Source organism: Elgaria multicarinata, chromosome 8 (assembly GCF_023053635.1).
Source record: "Elgaria multicarinata webbii isolate HBS135686 ecotype San Diego chromosome 8, rElgMul1.1.pri, whole genome shotgun sequence".
Classification (NCBI taxonomy): Eukaryota; Metazoa; Chordata; class Lepidosauria; order Squamata; family Anguidae; genus Elgaria; species Elgaria multicarinata.
This window is the reverse complement of record NC_086178.1, coordinates 56203539-56219379: the sequence shown is the minus strand read 5'-3', so window position 1 is coordinate 56219379 and position 15841 is coordinate 56203539. Positions and strand designations below refer to the sequence as shown.

The window sequence follows — 15841 nt, the reverse complement described above, 5'->3', positions numbered from 1 at the left end:
GGAATTAATAGGTGCCTTAGCCAAGCCACATTTTCTCAGCCTTTAGCCCTAACCGTAATATGGGGATAATGATAATACTGATTTACTATACAGAGTGTTTATAAAGGTTACCAGATAATGTGAATGAAACTTTTTGAACACTTTGCTGTATCAAGTACCAGCTGATATGTCCAGCGTTGCTCAGGTCCATGAATAATGTTTATAACAGTTATTTGATAAATAATACATTTCTCTTCAATGCATTCATCTTTAGGTTGGTTGTTTTTTTAGTTTGGTTGAGTTAGTAAATTGTTAGAATAAATGGAAAATTGGGTTAATAAGAACTGTATTTTAAATTAGAGCTTTGTGATAAAACAAATCTTTTGTTTCACCTCCCAACATGCCTTGGCTGGAGCAGCTGTCTAAACTTCAAAAACAATCAGCTACCAGCTAAAAAAGATGCAAACCTAAGAATATGTTTTCAAAATATACCCAGCATTGTCCAGGTATCTGAATAACATATAGTAGGGAAGCAGATCTCAGTGGATGTGGGGAACTGTTGTATAGGCAGGGCTCTGTGTACTCTGATATAATATGTGGCAACAAGAAACTGAGTTCTGCGACCTTTATAAATTATGCAATTTGAGCAAGTTTGTGTGATTTCTCTTACTTTGCATAAATCTGATTTTTTTGCTGTTCTGCATAATTTATTTTGTTTTTGCTAGCCATGGAAAATGGAGAAGCTATCCTAGGTACTGAAACTGTGTCCTCTAACTGCTGGAAATCTTACTTTGCAACTCCTCTGGCTTCTGAGATTTCACGAGGCAGGTCCCGCACATTCCAAATATACCTTGGCAACAATGGGGGATGAAAACATCCATCTTTTTTTTAATGGAAGTTCTACTATGTAAATGTTCATCACATGCGATGAACACACGTGATTATTTTGCTGCATGTATTGAAGTTTTTGCATTTGGCACATGTGATTGTTAGCATAGGTATGTATGTTGAATTTCCAACATAGAAATGGTGTTTCTGAAGGGTGTTTATAATACCATATTTCTTCGATTCTAAGACGCACCTTTTTCCCCATATAAACATCTCTAACATTGGCGTGCGCACAGGGGGTTCAGAGGGTTCCGCTGAACCCCCTAATGTGCTGCCGCCGCCATGTTTCCCCCCCCCCCGTCACATCCCCTATGGCAGTTTCTTCTCAGAAAGTCCCGCTCCGTTGGGCTTGCTCCCAAGGAGGCGCGCCTGGCAGGGCAGCTTGGTGGTGGAGAGGAGTGGAAGTTAGGAAGTTGTGCTCTGGAAGGAGGAGGAGGAGGAGGGTGGCGGTGGCGGCGTTTGGTTCCCGCAGGCCGGCGCCCTCCGCCTGCTGATCCCGGGAGGAAACCAGGGCGCCCCCGCCCGCATTTGCATCCATAAACGCTTGGAAGCCGAGAGGGAAAGAAGCGGGAAGAGCGCGCGCAAGGTGAGGCAGGCGCCCCCACGCCAGGCCCGGGGCATGCCCACTCTTCCCGGGCTGCCTGCGCCTTTAAGGAGCGCAGTCGGGGGGGGGAGCGGGGAGTGTCCCGGGCAGGCGCTGGAGGTTGTGCGGACGGCGGAGTGAGTGGGACTCCTCGGGACCGCGGCGGCAGCAGCGGCGAACCGGGCTTCGGGTGGGCCTGCGGGGAGGACGCCAGAGCGCGCGGTGAGGGCGCAGCCAGCATGGACTGGGGCACGGAGCTCTGGGTAAGCGAGGGGGCCGCCGGCCGGGCCGGGCTGGGCGCCGCTCTCCTGTCTGTGGGGCGCTGCTCTCCATTTCCTGATGCGCCCCCAGATTTCTCTGCTTCCTCCCGCTTGTTCGTGCTTTTCCTCCCTGCCCACATTCCCTCCCCATCCGACCACTCGCCTTCTTCCTTCCCCACCCAGGTCGATAATTTCGAGACTCGCCCTTGCTTTAAAGCTTGGTCTCTTCCCCGAACACAAATTTCTTCCCTTCCCTGCTGCTTTAGTCCCCCACCCCCCAAAATATATCTTTGGTGGTTGCTAACACTGCCTCTCCTCTCCCTGGGCTCTTTCCCATCCTTGTTCCATCCCACTTCTTGTTTGGCGACCCTCTTGCTCCTCTCCCTCTCCGGCCCCTTTTATGAGAAACTTTTTTCTCCCTGGTGGAGGGAATCGTGCATAGGCCCCTCACTCCCACCCCAACATTAGTAGTGAATATAAATCTTCCCAGATCACAAGGTGATCTACTTTGAGCTTGTACAGCACCATGTACATTGATGGTGCTATATAAATAAATAAATAATAATAATAATAATAATAATAATAATAATAATAATAATTGTAGGAGGAATATCCCTATTAACACCGTTTGACTTTCTTTGGACCACCTGAAAGAAAGAGGAGGCACTTTCACATTTTTGAGCTTCACTATTTAAAGCTGTAGTTAAGGCTTCAATCTTAAATATAGCTTGTGTGAGTCTTGCAGCTCCATCCCATTCTATGCATATTTAATTTGGATTGCAGGTTTAAGGTGTGATCCTAAGCATTGAACTAAATGGGGATTATTTGAATAAACATGCTTAGACTTGCACTGTAAGTGTGAAATTCTGGTCAGAATTATGCGCACACTAGTCAGCTCCATTCAACTCATTGGGCTTTATTTCTAAGTTGAAAAACCACATTGTATGAGTGAGAGCAAAAAAAATTGCAATTATAATATCCAAGATGCAAGAATATAATGTTTGGATTTAAGTGTATGTGCCTATTTTTAAAGTTAATCTGAATATCTCTGAATATCTCATGGAAGTAGTTTCCTGGTGCGGTTTGTTTAATTTAATGGAGAAGAATTCTATGGATAGCTACTAGTCAGGGTGGCTATGCAGAGCCTCCATGTTCAAAGGCAATCCAAAGGCTGTCAAATACCAGTTCCTGGGGATCAGGCCACAGCGGAAGGAGGGTGGTGCCTCCATGTCCAGCTTGTGGGTTTCCCAGAGGCACCATTGGCTATAGTGGGAGGAAGATCACGGATATGACTAGCTGGGGTCTTTAGCAGGGCTCTTCTTACATTCTTAACAATCTCCTCGCCATTTCCTCTGTTTGCTGCTGGCGTAGCCATTTTCCTTCATAAATGTTGGGGGAATGTAGACAAGTGAATGGAGTTGTGCTTGTGAGTGCCCTGCATGTGCCCTCGCACCCTGGAGTCACTGAGGGCAGAAGATCATAGCCAGAATTCTGATCCAAATATTCAATCAATGTTTACCTTAAAAAAAACAACCCCTGGCTGAACCCCCTAATGAAATGTGCTGCGCACGCCTATGATCTCTAAAAACGGGGTGCGTCTTAGAATCACGGGTGCGTTTATTATTTCTTAGAATCAAAGCTTTTTTTCTGTTGGTGGTACTGAAATTAGTGTGCGTCTTACAATCGATGGCGTCTTACAATCGAAGAAATACGGTATATGAAGTGACCCCTGATCTTTTGAGGCTAGGCAGAGTCCATGTTTGAGGTTTGACTGCAGATACAATTTTCAACCAGAAGTCTTAGTTGAGGTGGAGGTGATGCTAATTGAATGGGTGAATATCTTGAAGAATTCATAGTGTAATATGGAGTTACTACATTCATAGTCCTGTCCTCTGGCCAAATTAATTAACCTACTGCTCCTAATAAGTGTTTATCGCATCTCTGCAGAATCTCCAGTTTGAAATCTTACAGCATCACAAGACCACATTCTGTTGACTACACTTACTTGATGTACAACAAAACATTAGCTAGGTTGTTATGCAGCCTTGCAAGTAATTCCATAAAGGGTACTAGCTCACCTATATTTTACTAGCCCACCTGGCAATGAATAACTAATTTTGGAGGCATCATCAGCCTCAGAGGGTGGAATGGGGATAAGCAAGGCTTTTTGGTTGTAAAAACACTTCTTTGACTTGAAGCAGTTATTTTCTTGCAACTCCGTTTAACCCTCCTCTTTTCCCTCATTTTCTGTTGAGAGAGAACAAGTGTTTTTCAGATTATTGTGTGTGTGTCACTATTTTAAGCAGGTATTTAAATAACCCCTGACAAGTAACATTTGCAGCATGGAGGATGATTTTTGTAAATAGGAGAACAGTTGGTTCTCTTAGCTTAGAATGTTTCTGTTGTCATCGACACTACTTTGTGAATGGTCACCATGAAGCTTTACTGTAATTGTCACTGTCAGTACTTTCTGCATTTCATTGTGGCCTCATGCTTAAAATTCTCCTCCCATTCCCTCCACCATGTATGTGGGATAATATATGACATAGCAGATGAAGTGGGACTGGTCCACAGAAGCTTGTGTCAGGATAAATTTGTTAGTCTCTTAAATATCACAAGAGATACTGTTTTTGCTGCAATATTTATTTTATTTTATAGACTAACTTAGTGGTGGGCAGAAGGTTGATCAAAGTCTACTGTCAGATCTCTGAATGATTTGCAATAGATGGGAAGAAGTTTTTGATTCCCAATTGTCTGACAGTAGCAACAACTAAAAAGAGTTTCCCCCCTAAAATTGCCCATCTGAGTATCTTGCTCTGATTGCACCTGGATCTCAGGGTCCATTTTTTTAAAAAAAGGAACAATCTCACAAGCCTGATGTCTGTCCACTAGCATGGTTGTTGGACAAGAATTTTTTTCTTAAAGTACTCAAGAATGTCACAGATTACTTCTCTCGTATTTGAGCAAGTGGACTTGTAAAATGTTGGCTTTTCACTTTTGTGAGTTTCTATGCCATGTTATTATGATCTAAGAATGTACACATCCTTGATGGAGTTTGGCAAGCAGACAAAAGCAAATGCAGAAGTTCTAGTTAAAGGAGAGAATAACAGTCATTCTTAATAAAGGCAGTTTACCTTTGCATGAATAGAACCAGAAATTGCACAACTGCTTTATCCAAAGGAGAAAACATATCTAGATACAAAATTATAAGTACAGTGGTAAATTTCAACAATAGCCCTATTCTGACAAGATGCCATAAAACAGGAACATATGTAAGAGGCATGCCAATCCCTGCCCCAAATCCTTATTAGCCTTTGTAAGTTCTGAGCCTCCTTGTAATGAGTAGAGAGATTTGTAGGGGGCTTCTACTTGCATCCACTTGAACACAAATAGAGTCCTCCATGTGATTAGGAAACCTGCTTTATCAGGGTTTCTGATCATACAAAGTTTTCTAGTTGGGTTCAAGTGAAAGTGAATAGAAGCTCTCTACAGACCTCCCCATGCAACTTGTGAAGTTGTCAATGTTGGGGGTCCTTTTTTGGCACCCCTCTTACCCGTGTTCCTAATCTCAAAATAAACCCAGTTCCTAAACCATGATTGGTGGTACTTGGGTGTTACCAGCACCCTTACAGAGCAAAACTGTTGTTGTTATTCACATTTGTATCCTGCCTTTCTTCCAAGGAGCTCATGGTGGAATACGTAGTGTGTGGGTTAGGATTCTGTGAAGAGAAGTAGAGAATTGAAGTGTATGATTCTGTGAGAGGCAGATAGTGTATAGGAAGGTTTGGTGTGGGTTATTGACATTGAGAACAATAGTATTATATAGTGCAACCTTGTAAGAAAGAACTGACAAACCAATGTGCTTAGAACCTTGTAACCATGTGCATTTGAACTGAGGAAACCAATAAGCTTATATACATGCTTTCTGTTTTTGTCAGACATGTTGAACATGGCGATTGACTACGCATTCACACTTGGAAATAACAGTATAACACATTTATTTCTGTCATTGGTGTCTGAAAGTTCCATAGGTTCTGATTCTGAAGTTGCACTGAGCTTCATGGCCTTCAGAAAATGAAAAGATTTCATGAATTGGAAGAAGCTTTTCCATTCTCTATTTTATTTATTTATTTATTACATTTCTATACCGCCCAGTAGCCAGAGCTCTCTGGGCAGTTCACAAAACTTAAAAACATTCAAAGTATAAAACAACAGTATAAAACCATAATATAAAATACAATATAAAAGCTCAACCAGATAAAAACGGCAGCAATGCAAAATTACAAATTTAAAACACCAAGTTAAAATTTATTTATAGACTGTTAAAATGCTGGGAGAATAAAAAGGTCTTCACCTGGCGTCTAAAAGCATATAATGTAGGTGCCAAGCGAACCTCCTTAGGAAGCTCATTCCACAGCAGAGAAGGCCCTCCTCCTGGTAGCCACCTGCCTTACTTCCTTTGGCAGGGGCTCTACATATGGGAGGAGACGTTCCTTCAGATAGCCTGGCCCCAAGCCATTTAGGGCGTTAAATGTTAATACCAGCACTTTGAATCGGACCTGGACTGGCAGCCAATGAAGCTGGAAAAGGACTGGCGTAATGTGGTCTTGTCAGCCAGTCCCTGTTATTAACCGTGCTGCCCTGTTTTGTACCAGTTGAAGTTTCCGGACCGTTTTCAAAGGCAGCCCCACGTATAACGCATTGCAGTAATCCAAACGAGAGGTTACCAGAGCATGGATAACTGTAGCTAGGCTATCTCTGTCCAGATAAGGGCGCAGTTGGTATATCAGCCTAAGCTGATAAAAGGTGCCCTTTGCCACTGAGTTCATCTGTGCCTGAAGTGACAGTTCTGGATCCAAGAGCACCCCCAAACTACGGACCCAATCCTTTAGGGAGAGTGCAACCCCGTCCATTCTTTCACATTTTAGTTCCTCAATTGTGTGTATTTTCAAACGTTTGCCAGTTTATTTCCCTTGATGCAGAGGATGAAGGAACCTGAGGCAAGTGAGAAGCAAGGGTAGTCTGAGACTATGTTGTACAAAGACTTTGCTGCAAAGCTGCTGGAGTAATATGTATGACAGACTCCCAGTTTGGTCCAAATATGTGAAAATACTCTATGTTCTGTACCATTTGAAAGTATGTGGCCAAACTCAAGACATTTGACTCCCTGCAGCTGCCTCTGCCTCTGCCACCCACTCCCCTCCACTGAGAGCATATTATGACTTCCATATTATAAGGGATAATTGGATAGGCAACAGCATAGGGACATATGTTAGGAACATGAACCATCAGTGGGGTGATTTAACTTAAATAATCAGTGCCCATTGTATGTTGAGCTATGAAAATGATGGTGCACGTTGCGCAATGACAACGTGTGTATATTAGCCTATATGAGTTGACTAAGGGTGAGTATATATTGACAGTTTTAAAAGATTTAGAAAACCTGACAAAGAAGGGAAACAATTGTTCTCTCCATTCTCAAGAAATAAGACAAACAAACTGCAAGGTTAAATAATAGGAAAAGCTTCATGTCATCATATTCCAAACACACATGCACACACTCATCATGTTCCCACCACAGTGACACTTCCAATTTTAATTTTAAATTATACCAAGTTAAAAGAAAAGGAAGGTAATGATTCATTATAAAGCTCTTTAAAAGAAATAATAAAGCATGAAAGAATTTGTGTACATGCTTGAAAGGATGCCATTTCCTTCAAGCAACCCTGGTATTGAACCCCAGATGTTGTTGTTGTTTTTAAATCAGAGAATGGTCCTTGTATAGTGAAGAATATCAATTTTTTGGTAGAGGATATAAAGCAAACAGGTGTCCTTGGTAATTTAGAATTAAAATGTATGCAAGTTTATTTTTCCTTGCAAATGACTTTGTTGCAGGAGTGATATATATGGCAGACTCCTATTTTGGTCCAACAATATGGAGATACTCTGTATTTTGTACCATTTAAAAATATGTGACCAAAATCAAGTTGGTTGACTCCATGCAGCTGCCTTTACCACCCACTCCGCCCCATTCTGAGCAATATTAAAACATCCTGTGACTCCTGCAGTCCCTCTCTTATGCCTGTCATGTTTTCGCTTTTGCTGTAAATGATCAAACTTCTTGTGGGCAATGAAGGTATGAATACAGGAATTTAACAAAGGCAGTCATGTTAATTCTTTAGCTTTGAAATCTAGAGGAAAATGTCATTTGTCAAATATCGGGGCGGGCGGGGTGGGGGGAGCTGCTATCTAGCTCCTAAGGATGGTGTGTCAAGGTCTTTACATGGTATTTGTTGCTTGTACACATAATGCATTTCCTGGATCCTTTAGTGATTAAACATAACATGGCAGGCCATATTCCTTCATTAATGTGTTACTTTCAGCTGCATGTTGTGTTTTGTTGGGTTGTATAACCATTCTGCCAGGTCTTTAAAATCATTTTTGGATATATTCATTCTTGCCCTATTTGGCTCTTTTGATGCTGAGTATTACATGTAACTCTTATGCTGTTGCTATGCAACTGTTAAATCTAATATTTAATATTAATAAAAATCCAGTGACATTACCATTGGTGGGAACAGTGAACTAAGGAAAGTGGGGTTGTATACTGTCCAGGCTGTGTTACCTACTTTGCAGACATTGTGAATGCTCTGTTGTATGCATGGCAAACTCTGTGGGACATGAATAATTGGAAATTGCTATTACAAGTATTTTAAAAGGGTTTGGGGTTTTTAGGAGCCAGCCCTGCACAGAACTAAAATGTTCAAAATCTAAGTGCCAACATTTGACATGCTAACTACACATTGCATGCAAATATGCAACAGAGTTCCAATACTTTCCCAAAAAAAAAAGAGGGGGAGGAATTTTTGAGTGGAGAAGTGATGAGGAATTCTTATGCTTAACACTTTTCCAGCTTGCTCTTTCTCCAGTTCAAATTGCCCCCCTCAAAGTGGCTTTTATTTTATACTATAATAAAAAAAAACCTAAAATAAAGAATAAAAATATAACAAAAATATGTATAAGCAAAATTTTCAGCAATGTGTTTTTTCCAGTTGTGGTTGTAACTTACAGTTGTGACATTCATAAAGACTGACAAGGTTCCTTTGAACTTGATAAGGCATCTTAAAAGTTATAATGTCTATATGCATTCCAAAATGCTTGGGTTTATCATGTTGTTTGTGCCCATGTTTGATTGGTAGATAACTTCATTTTTATGAGGTTAGAAGGGTGCAATCTTATGTATGTTTAGACAAAAGAAAAGAGGCCTACAACCCCCAGCATGCTCCAGCCGGCACATAGGATTGCTCTTTTAGTGTAGCTTTAGCATGTTTGTAATGGGATTTAATTATAACTATGCTATCTGTTAAGTTACAGAGGAGTTTAATATTTCATTTACAATTTTTTTTAAAGAATCAAAATAAATTAAAAAATTGAAAGTAAATTGCAAAAAAGTTCTTTCTAAAGCCATCAATTTTTACTCATCTTGGGTTTACTAAATATAAGTAGCAAAATATACATACTAAACTAGAACACTTTCTGGGGTATCAGTATTTTTTTCAAAGCAAATTGAAAATTTTCAGATGCAAATTACCCTAATTTGTATTGGGATTTTTTTCCAATTCAACATTTTCTGGGAAACCCACATCACTAAACCCAACATGTTTACATTTTTTTATGCCCCATTTTTCTTCTCTCCCTTTTTCTACATTTTTTTTTGTCTCTTTCCTTCTGTGTTTATGACTCAACTTAGTAGTTTGGTCATCAGGTAATCGAGATTGATCCAAGTGTGATTCTGTTGCCGGATTGCCAGTTTCATTCCACATTAACATTTTTCATATCTATGTGAGGTTAAACGATAGAAGTGCTTTCAAGGTCCTGCATCTCAAACAAATGATCATAATGCTTCACATTTGCAATACGGTTCTTGCTCATATTTAATAAATGAAAGTAGGGCTTTTTCTATTTACCTTTGGGATGTCAAGCTTGCCTGCTAGCGAGAGAATTAGGCAGTTCCCAAAGCAGAATTTTGTATATGCTTTCCACATCATGTCTTTAGAAATACTGGTCCCTTGCATTTTTCTGTGTGTATTTCAAATATTGGCACGAAATGTAGACATGGATTAGAAACAGTTAAGTGTAAATGGAAAATATACTGCAAAACCCAAATGATATCCTTTTAAAATAGTAAATTCCACAGTTTATTTCACAGTTGTCTCTTAAAAATGATCCTAGTGTTTTCCAGTATTTGTTCTTTTTTCCTTATGTTCTCAATAATGGGTAGCTAGTTCTGCATTAGATTAACATTGAATTTACATTTCGAAATAATGGCAGTAATAGGAGGAAGCTGTAATCTTTTAAATAGAAATTCCCAGACGCTTTAAAAAGGTATCATACATCTTTTCAGTAGTTATCAGGCTTATAACCAATGCACACACTCCATATTTTGCTCCTCAGTGGTTTTCCCTTTTCTAAGAAATTCTTAAGTGTCTGTGTTATGTGTGTGTGTGTGTGGAGTATAGTATGAGGCAATTAAATCCTCCCCCTTCTTTTGAGCTCATAACCTAAAGTTGCAGTGGGGGAGGGGCTCAACTGTATCAAATTAAACCCCAAACTTTTCATTTTCATACCACATTTAGCTTAATTATCAGTATATTGTTCAGTTTAACTCTTTAAAATACTATACTTAAAAGCTCTTTTTCTCCAATTTTAGTTGTTTGATTGATCAGGAGATCTTGAGTACATTGTAAAAGCATTCTAGAAATAGATATATAAATATAGAACTGTTGTTAATATTCTGGCATCAGCATGCATAATCAAGAAAACTAACCATTCTTTCTTTGCTTCTAGGATTTGAAAGTATTCTAGAAGGGCTGTTTGGACCTGAATTATTAAAAGATCTGAGTTTGTTTAAAGGTATTACATCTTTTCCCCCCTTGATCTGCATTTCTAATGACAGAATCAACCTCTGCTCTGCCTCTAGAAAATATATGTTACCTTGGTGATTTGTGCTTTTTCCCTCCCCCCAGGCAATGCTCACAGTTAGTTTCATATTGGCTAAAATTACTAATGAGCATAGCTGGCAGTGGTTTTGGTGTTGCTTAGGAAAATTAGCTTTGTGTGTAGGCGAAGATTATACTTTTGTAACATTGTGGAAATTAAAAGCGTGACAATTCAAACTTGCATTTCCTAAGTTGCAGCAACAGTCAGTCTTATAAAACAGGAAATGAATTAAGATTGAGATGTAGCCATAAGCAAGCTGTGGTCTTCATAGGTGTGAAGTAACATGTTCTTCTTATTCACAGACTTTGAGCCTGAAGGTGTCTCTGATTGGTCTTTTGATGAAAATTGTCTTTTCTGCTGTTTGAGGAGAGAGAAAGTGAAGGTAAAAATGCAAATATGTTGAACTTTTACAAGGATTTGTTTTTTGTTTTGTTTTTTATCTGGCTTTATTTTGGTGAAGTATTAGTACTGGGAAGAAAGATCTACTGAAGGGGTGCAGAACCTCAAGTCCACGGGCCAAATCCAGCATAACTGTAGTCCTATTCCAACTCTCTGGGCTTCCCCAGACGGCCATGCCCCGTTTTCTCCGGAGCACTGATCACTTGGTTGTCTCCTGTTCCCTCTCCCCCCCGCCCTCCATGCTCTAAGGTTGTAATGTCTCTCCTAAAGCGTAGTTACTGGCAATATAAGCTTTAAGCTAATATATGCTGCTATTTTTGGAATTTTCACTGCACCTCTTTTTCCTTTAGCCCAATAGAATTTGACCCTCAGGCTGAAAGAGGTTCAACACTCATGATCTATGGTTTTCTCATTCACTTCCTCAAATTAAAATCTGTACACACATTGTACAAAGCAAGAGACATCTTACCTGAGCAGAGGAGTTTTTCTCCTTCTATTATTTTCATTTTAGATGGATTTATAGTGGTACGGGCCAGTTAGGCTCTCTGTTCCACGCAGCATGGGAAGGCAAATGGCATTAAATGCTTTCAGTGGTTACCAGTTGTGAGGTTCAGCCTGTAGGAACTACAGACACCCAACATGCAACTCTTGTCTGCAGTTGCCATACAAAGTCCTTTTTCTATATTGGCACTCTGTTGAGATTCGTTTCTGTGCTGCAGAAATCCTTTTACCCTGCTTGCTGTGAGGTTGTTTAATGGGTATAAGAGAAAGCTTGTATCCACTAGTATTTTGCTTTTGGTTCTTGCAACAGTAGCTAGCAACCACTTGCAATGGTAGCTAGCAGTTCCTCTGGCAGCTTGTTTGGTACTTATGAAGACATCAAGCCACAGTTACTGCGCTAGACTTGCTGATGGATATTAAGTCTTAATCTGCTCCTGTTCTTGACTTCGTGTACTGTATGCTGCACTCCCACGTTTTTCTACTTATATTTAAATAACCACTACACCTCTGTCAGTAAACTAATGAGGTATTGCAATGGCTTTGCATATCCAGTGTCTACTGGAGAGACAAATGCATTAATGTTCTGTGGTACTTAAGTACCACCATGGTCCTTTTTTTTTGGTATCATTAGAATGGGGAGAGGAAAGTAGATTATGATCTATAAAGATCAGGTGGTACTTTGTGGATAATTTTTTAAAAAGTGTTAGTAATCCTAATTTTAAGTGTAGGAGTAGTGCTAAACTGTGGCACTTTTTATTGCCTCATGAAATTACAAGCTATTTACCAATTTATTTATTTATTTGTATTCATTCTGAATCCATACATTCTTCATCAGTTCAGAGTTGTTTTCCTAGTCCTATGCTTGCGGGTATATATTCTGTATCTAGCCCTTATAAAATGCGATATGTATTGAATCTGTTTTCAGGAAGATGGATATGAATCTGAAGTGTCCCCTTACTTGATCATGCTGGAGGTATTGAGGATTTTGTCTCTTAGTTCAGTTTTTGTTATGTGCAAATGAATGCTCGATAGAGTAGAATTTATGCTGAATTGATGATATTTGAACTATTAGTGTCTGTATAAAATTGTTAACCTAGTTATAATTGTAAGAAATTATATACTCTGAGTTTTGTTAAGGGTATTTTCTCTGTGGTGACGGAGGCATGATATGATGTCTCACTGGGACAAGAGCACTAATGAGTAAAATTTTTGAAAATAAGACATTTGAGGAAAACCTGGAGGCAAGAAATGTTCCAGAACGAAAGCAGATATTTTGTTGGAATCTACAAGGGGAAAAAATCTCTCATTAAAACTAAGTATATTTAAAAATATATGATAGGGGTGCCATAATTAGGTTTGTATTCTGAGATTAACACAAAGACATTTCTTTAAAAGTTAGTGGCCAGCATAACTGTAAAATTGAATATTAGTGTGACTTCTGGTTCATTAATTCCCCCCCCCCCAATCTGTTTTTAATGTCAGAGGCCATGCTCACACACTCTATCAGTTCCAAAGTATAACAATTCTCAAAACAATTCCTTAGATGTATAACTTTATTATCTATATTAATTCTGAAACTATGTATTATACTGGAAAACTTTGTGATGGGATCCATACACCTGTGGTCTATAGTCTGTGAACCTTTGTATGGTTATGCCCAGGTCTACTACGAGATGACACATGTGTGGAAACAGATGTCTGGACACACATCACTCTCATGACATGGCTAAGAAGCTGGACAGGGATCCAGCCTCTAAGGAAGTGTATGGAGTGCTCACTCTGATTCACAGATGTCCAAGGTTAGCAGAAGTTGCCATTGTTACATATATGGATCCTTCTTTGTACTCCTCCCTCCCATCAAACAGGTGATAGCAGTGATAACCTGTTTGGCAGAGCTGCTCTCATAAACCAGTGATTGGATGTTTGGCTCTTAAATTCTGTCTACCAAGAGCATATTAATTGGCTCCTATTATAACCTAGATGGATGGGATGAGAACTTTCAAAGCACCAAGTAATATAGAATCATATATCAAAGTCAATAGAGCCTCCCTGATCCTGTTTTCCAATGATTAAGAGGCCACATATGGAACAGGGAGATGTGAGCTGGTGGCCTGTTCCAAAGATAAATATTTGAGTCCTTGAGTCCACAGCCACTGATTTCAAGATTTACATGCAGTGGAATAAATGTTCTGCAATGATGGGCTTACTGAAAAGAAGATTGACCATTAGAAGGCCAAGGTCATGGTAAGCAGTACTGTGACCTGAATGCTAGCCCAGCAGATAAGATTCTGCAGAGGGAAACAGGGTAAGTGGGATTGAATCCCATTCTTGAGTGATGCTGATGCTTTTGAAGTTTTAATAAAAGGTGCAAAACATGCCTTTTGGCTTTCCAGCTGGCAACAATTTTGGATGGAATGGAGTAGAGACAGGAGAAAAGCTGCTTACAGTATGTCAGGCATAGGGGCAAGAACCCAGGGTTCCTCTAGAGGAACTTTCTATTTTAAAAGCTGCAGCAAGCAGATGATAGGCTTGGATAGTAGTAATCGCCTTGGCTCTGTTCAGGGGATCTTGTTCCACGCCTGGAGCACAAGTGCTACCTGCAGGAGTTTTAAATTCAGTTTCTGGTGTCCCCAACTATAGAGTCTCAGGGAAGATGAGTAAGCTCTTGTTAAGGTGTAGTAGATTTTTAGTCATTCTAATTTGACGGTGGGGCAGACAGTCCAGTAGTCTCATTGTGTGTAGGATAAGTCAGTGAATATTCATGCCTGCAGACTGTTTTTTTTTTATTTTGCACCACTTTCACTGTTTTCCATTTCCATCTTTATTTATTGGGCTGCTTGCAAGAAGGTTGGTTTCACTCACTCAGAGGCTTCTCATAGCATCTCTGTCCAGTCCCCAGTGGCCACTACCTGCATAGTCTTACTGATGATATTATGGGTTTAAGGGACCTGTTTGACCACCTGGCTTGTGGTGAGTGAGTGGTCATTGGAAAGATGTTGAATCACATTTTGGTGGGCTATTGGAATGAGGTAACTACTGCCTCAAATACACCCCACGAGAACCATTATGAATGTGTGATTGATGTGGACTGTATTTGGGGGTGGGGTGGGATGAAAGTGTTCTGCAATCACCGGGAGAACAGTGACAGCTGAAGCAGCTAACCCATTTAATTGACATAATTGGAAGTTGGTGAAATAAGCCAGAAACTGCTGGTGCTGCTTTGGACCACCTTAGTTGTCTGTGTGGTACCAAATAGGCAACCATCCTTGTCTTAATACAATTTGCATGCTAGTTCGAATGTGAAAAAGATAATAGTTGTACCCAATAGTTTGTACTGGAACGAATGGAACCTGCAGTTGTGCTTGTTGGAGCAGGTTGGCTTGGTCAGTGCATGAGGCTGCCTCAATTTTTGTTCCTTTCCCCCCACTCTTTGTGAGTCACTAACCCATCCTCCCATGGCTTTGTTGGAATCTTAAATTTTCCTCTATTTCTTTACATGGGGTTCACCTGTTAGAGCAGACAACATTAGGGAACCTATGCAAAGGAGCATGGTGCACTAGAATTCATCTCTAGTCATGGATTCCTCTGGTTGTGCTCCTATAAGGAAGGAAGAGCAAAATTCAGTGCTTCTGAGCAGAGTTGATATCCAAGACTCTTGTTTTTGTGTTTGGCATTCCTTCACTAGTTCATATTGGGATTGACCTGGGTATAGGGAATGCTTGGTTTCAGTGATTATCATTGATATTCCAGTAGTCCTCATGCCTATCTCTATTCTGGGAGAGCTTGGGAATATATTTCATTATTAAGTACCCTTCCCTTGCTTACCTGTGTGAGTGCTTTGTCCTTGCACCTTGAGGGTTTGACAGATACTTAATGCAAATCTTACAGCATGGTTTGAAGGCACATGATGCTGTAACCTTGCTGAACCTAAGCAGGTCTAGGCCTGGTCAATGCCTGGATGAGAAAACCCTTATGAACCCTTATGTATAATGTCATGGTACATGTGGCACAACTCACTGGTGAGCATGATGATCAGCCAGTCTTCTTCTCAACTTTGAAGCTGGAGAGGTGGGTGGGGATTGTCAGAGTTGTTGAGCAGACCCTGCCAACAGCTCAACTAACTCCCTTTCTGGCCTTACCTGCTTTGGGGCAAGAAAGGCAGCAGTGGGGAGACACTCCATCTCTTGCCCAACATTTCCACTGGCAAAGACAAGGCATGGAAAGGTGTCAC

General features: G+C 40.3%; 1 protein-coding gene across 4 annotated transcripts in view; it reads left to right on the top strand.

The window, feature by feature from the left end:
- LCOR (ligand dependent nuclear receptor corepressor) overlaps window positions 1-15841 on the top strand; it is an 82304-nt gene that overhangs the window by 19750 nt on the left and 46713 nt on the right. For 2 of the 4 annotated variants that reach the window (XM_063132522.1, XM_063132525.1), the window contains exons 2-3: window positions 10558-10623; window positions 11013-11092. In XM_063132522.1, the coding sequence (XP_062988592.1) occupies window positions 10558-10623; window positions 11013-11092 (146 nt within the window). Of the gene's footprint in view, window positions 1-10557; window positions 10624-11012; window positions 11093-12535; window positions 12584-13347; window positions 13410-15841 lie in introns of those variants that run through there. The other 2 variants (XM_063132521.1, XM_063132524.1) reach the window with 2 other exon arrangements.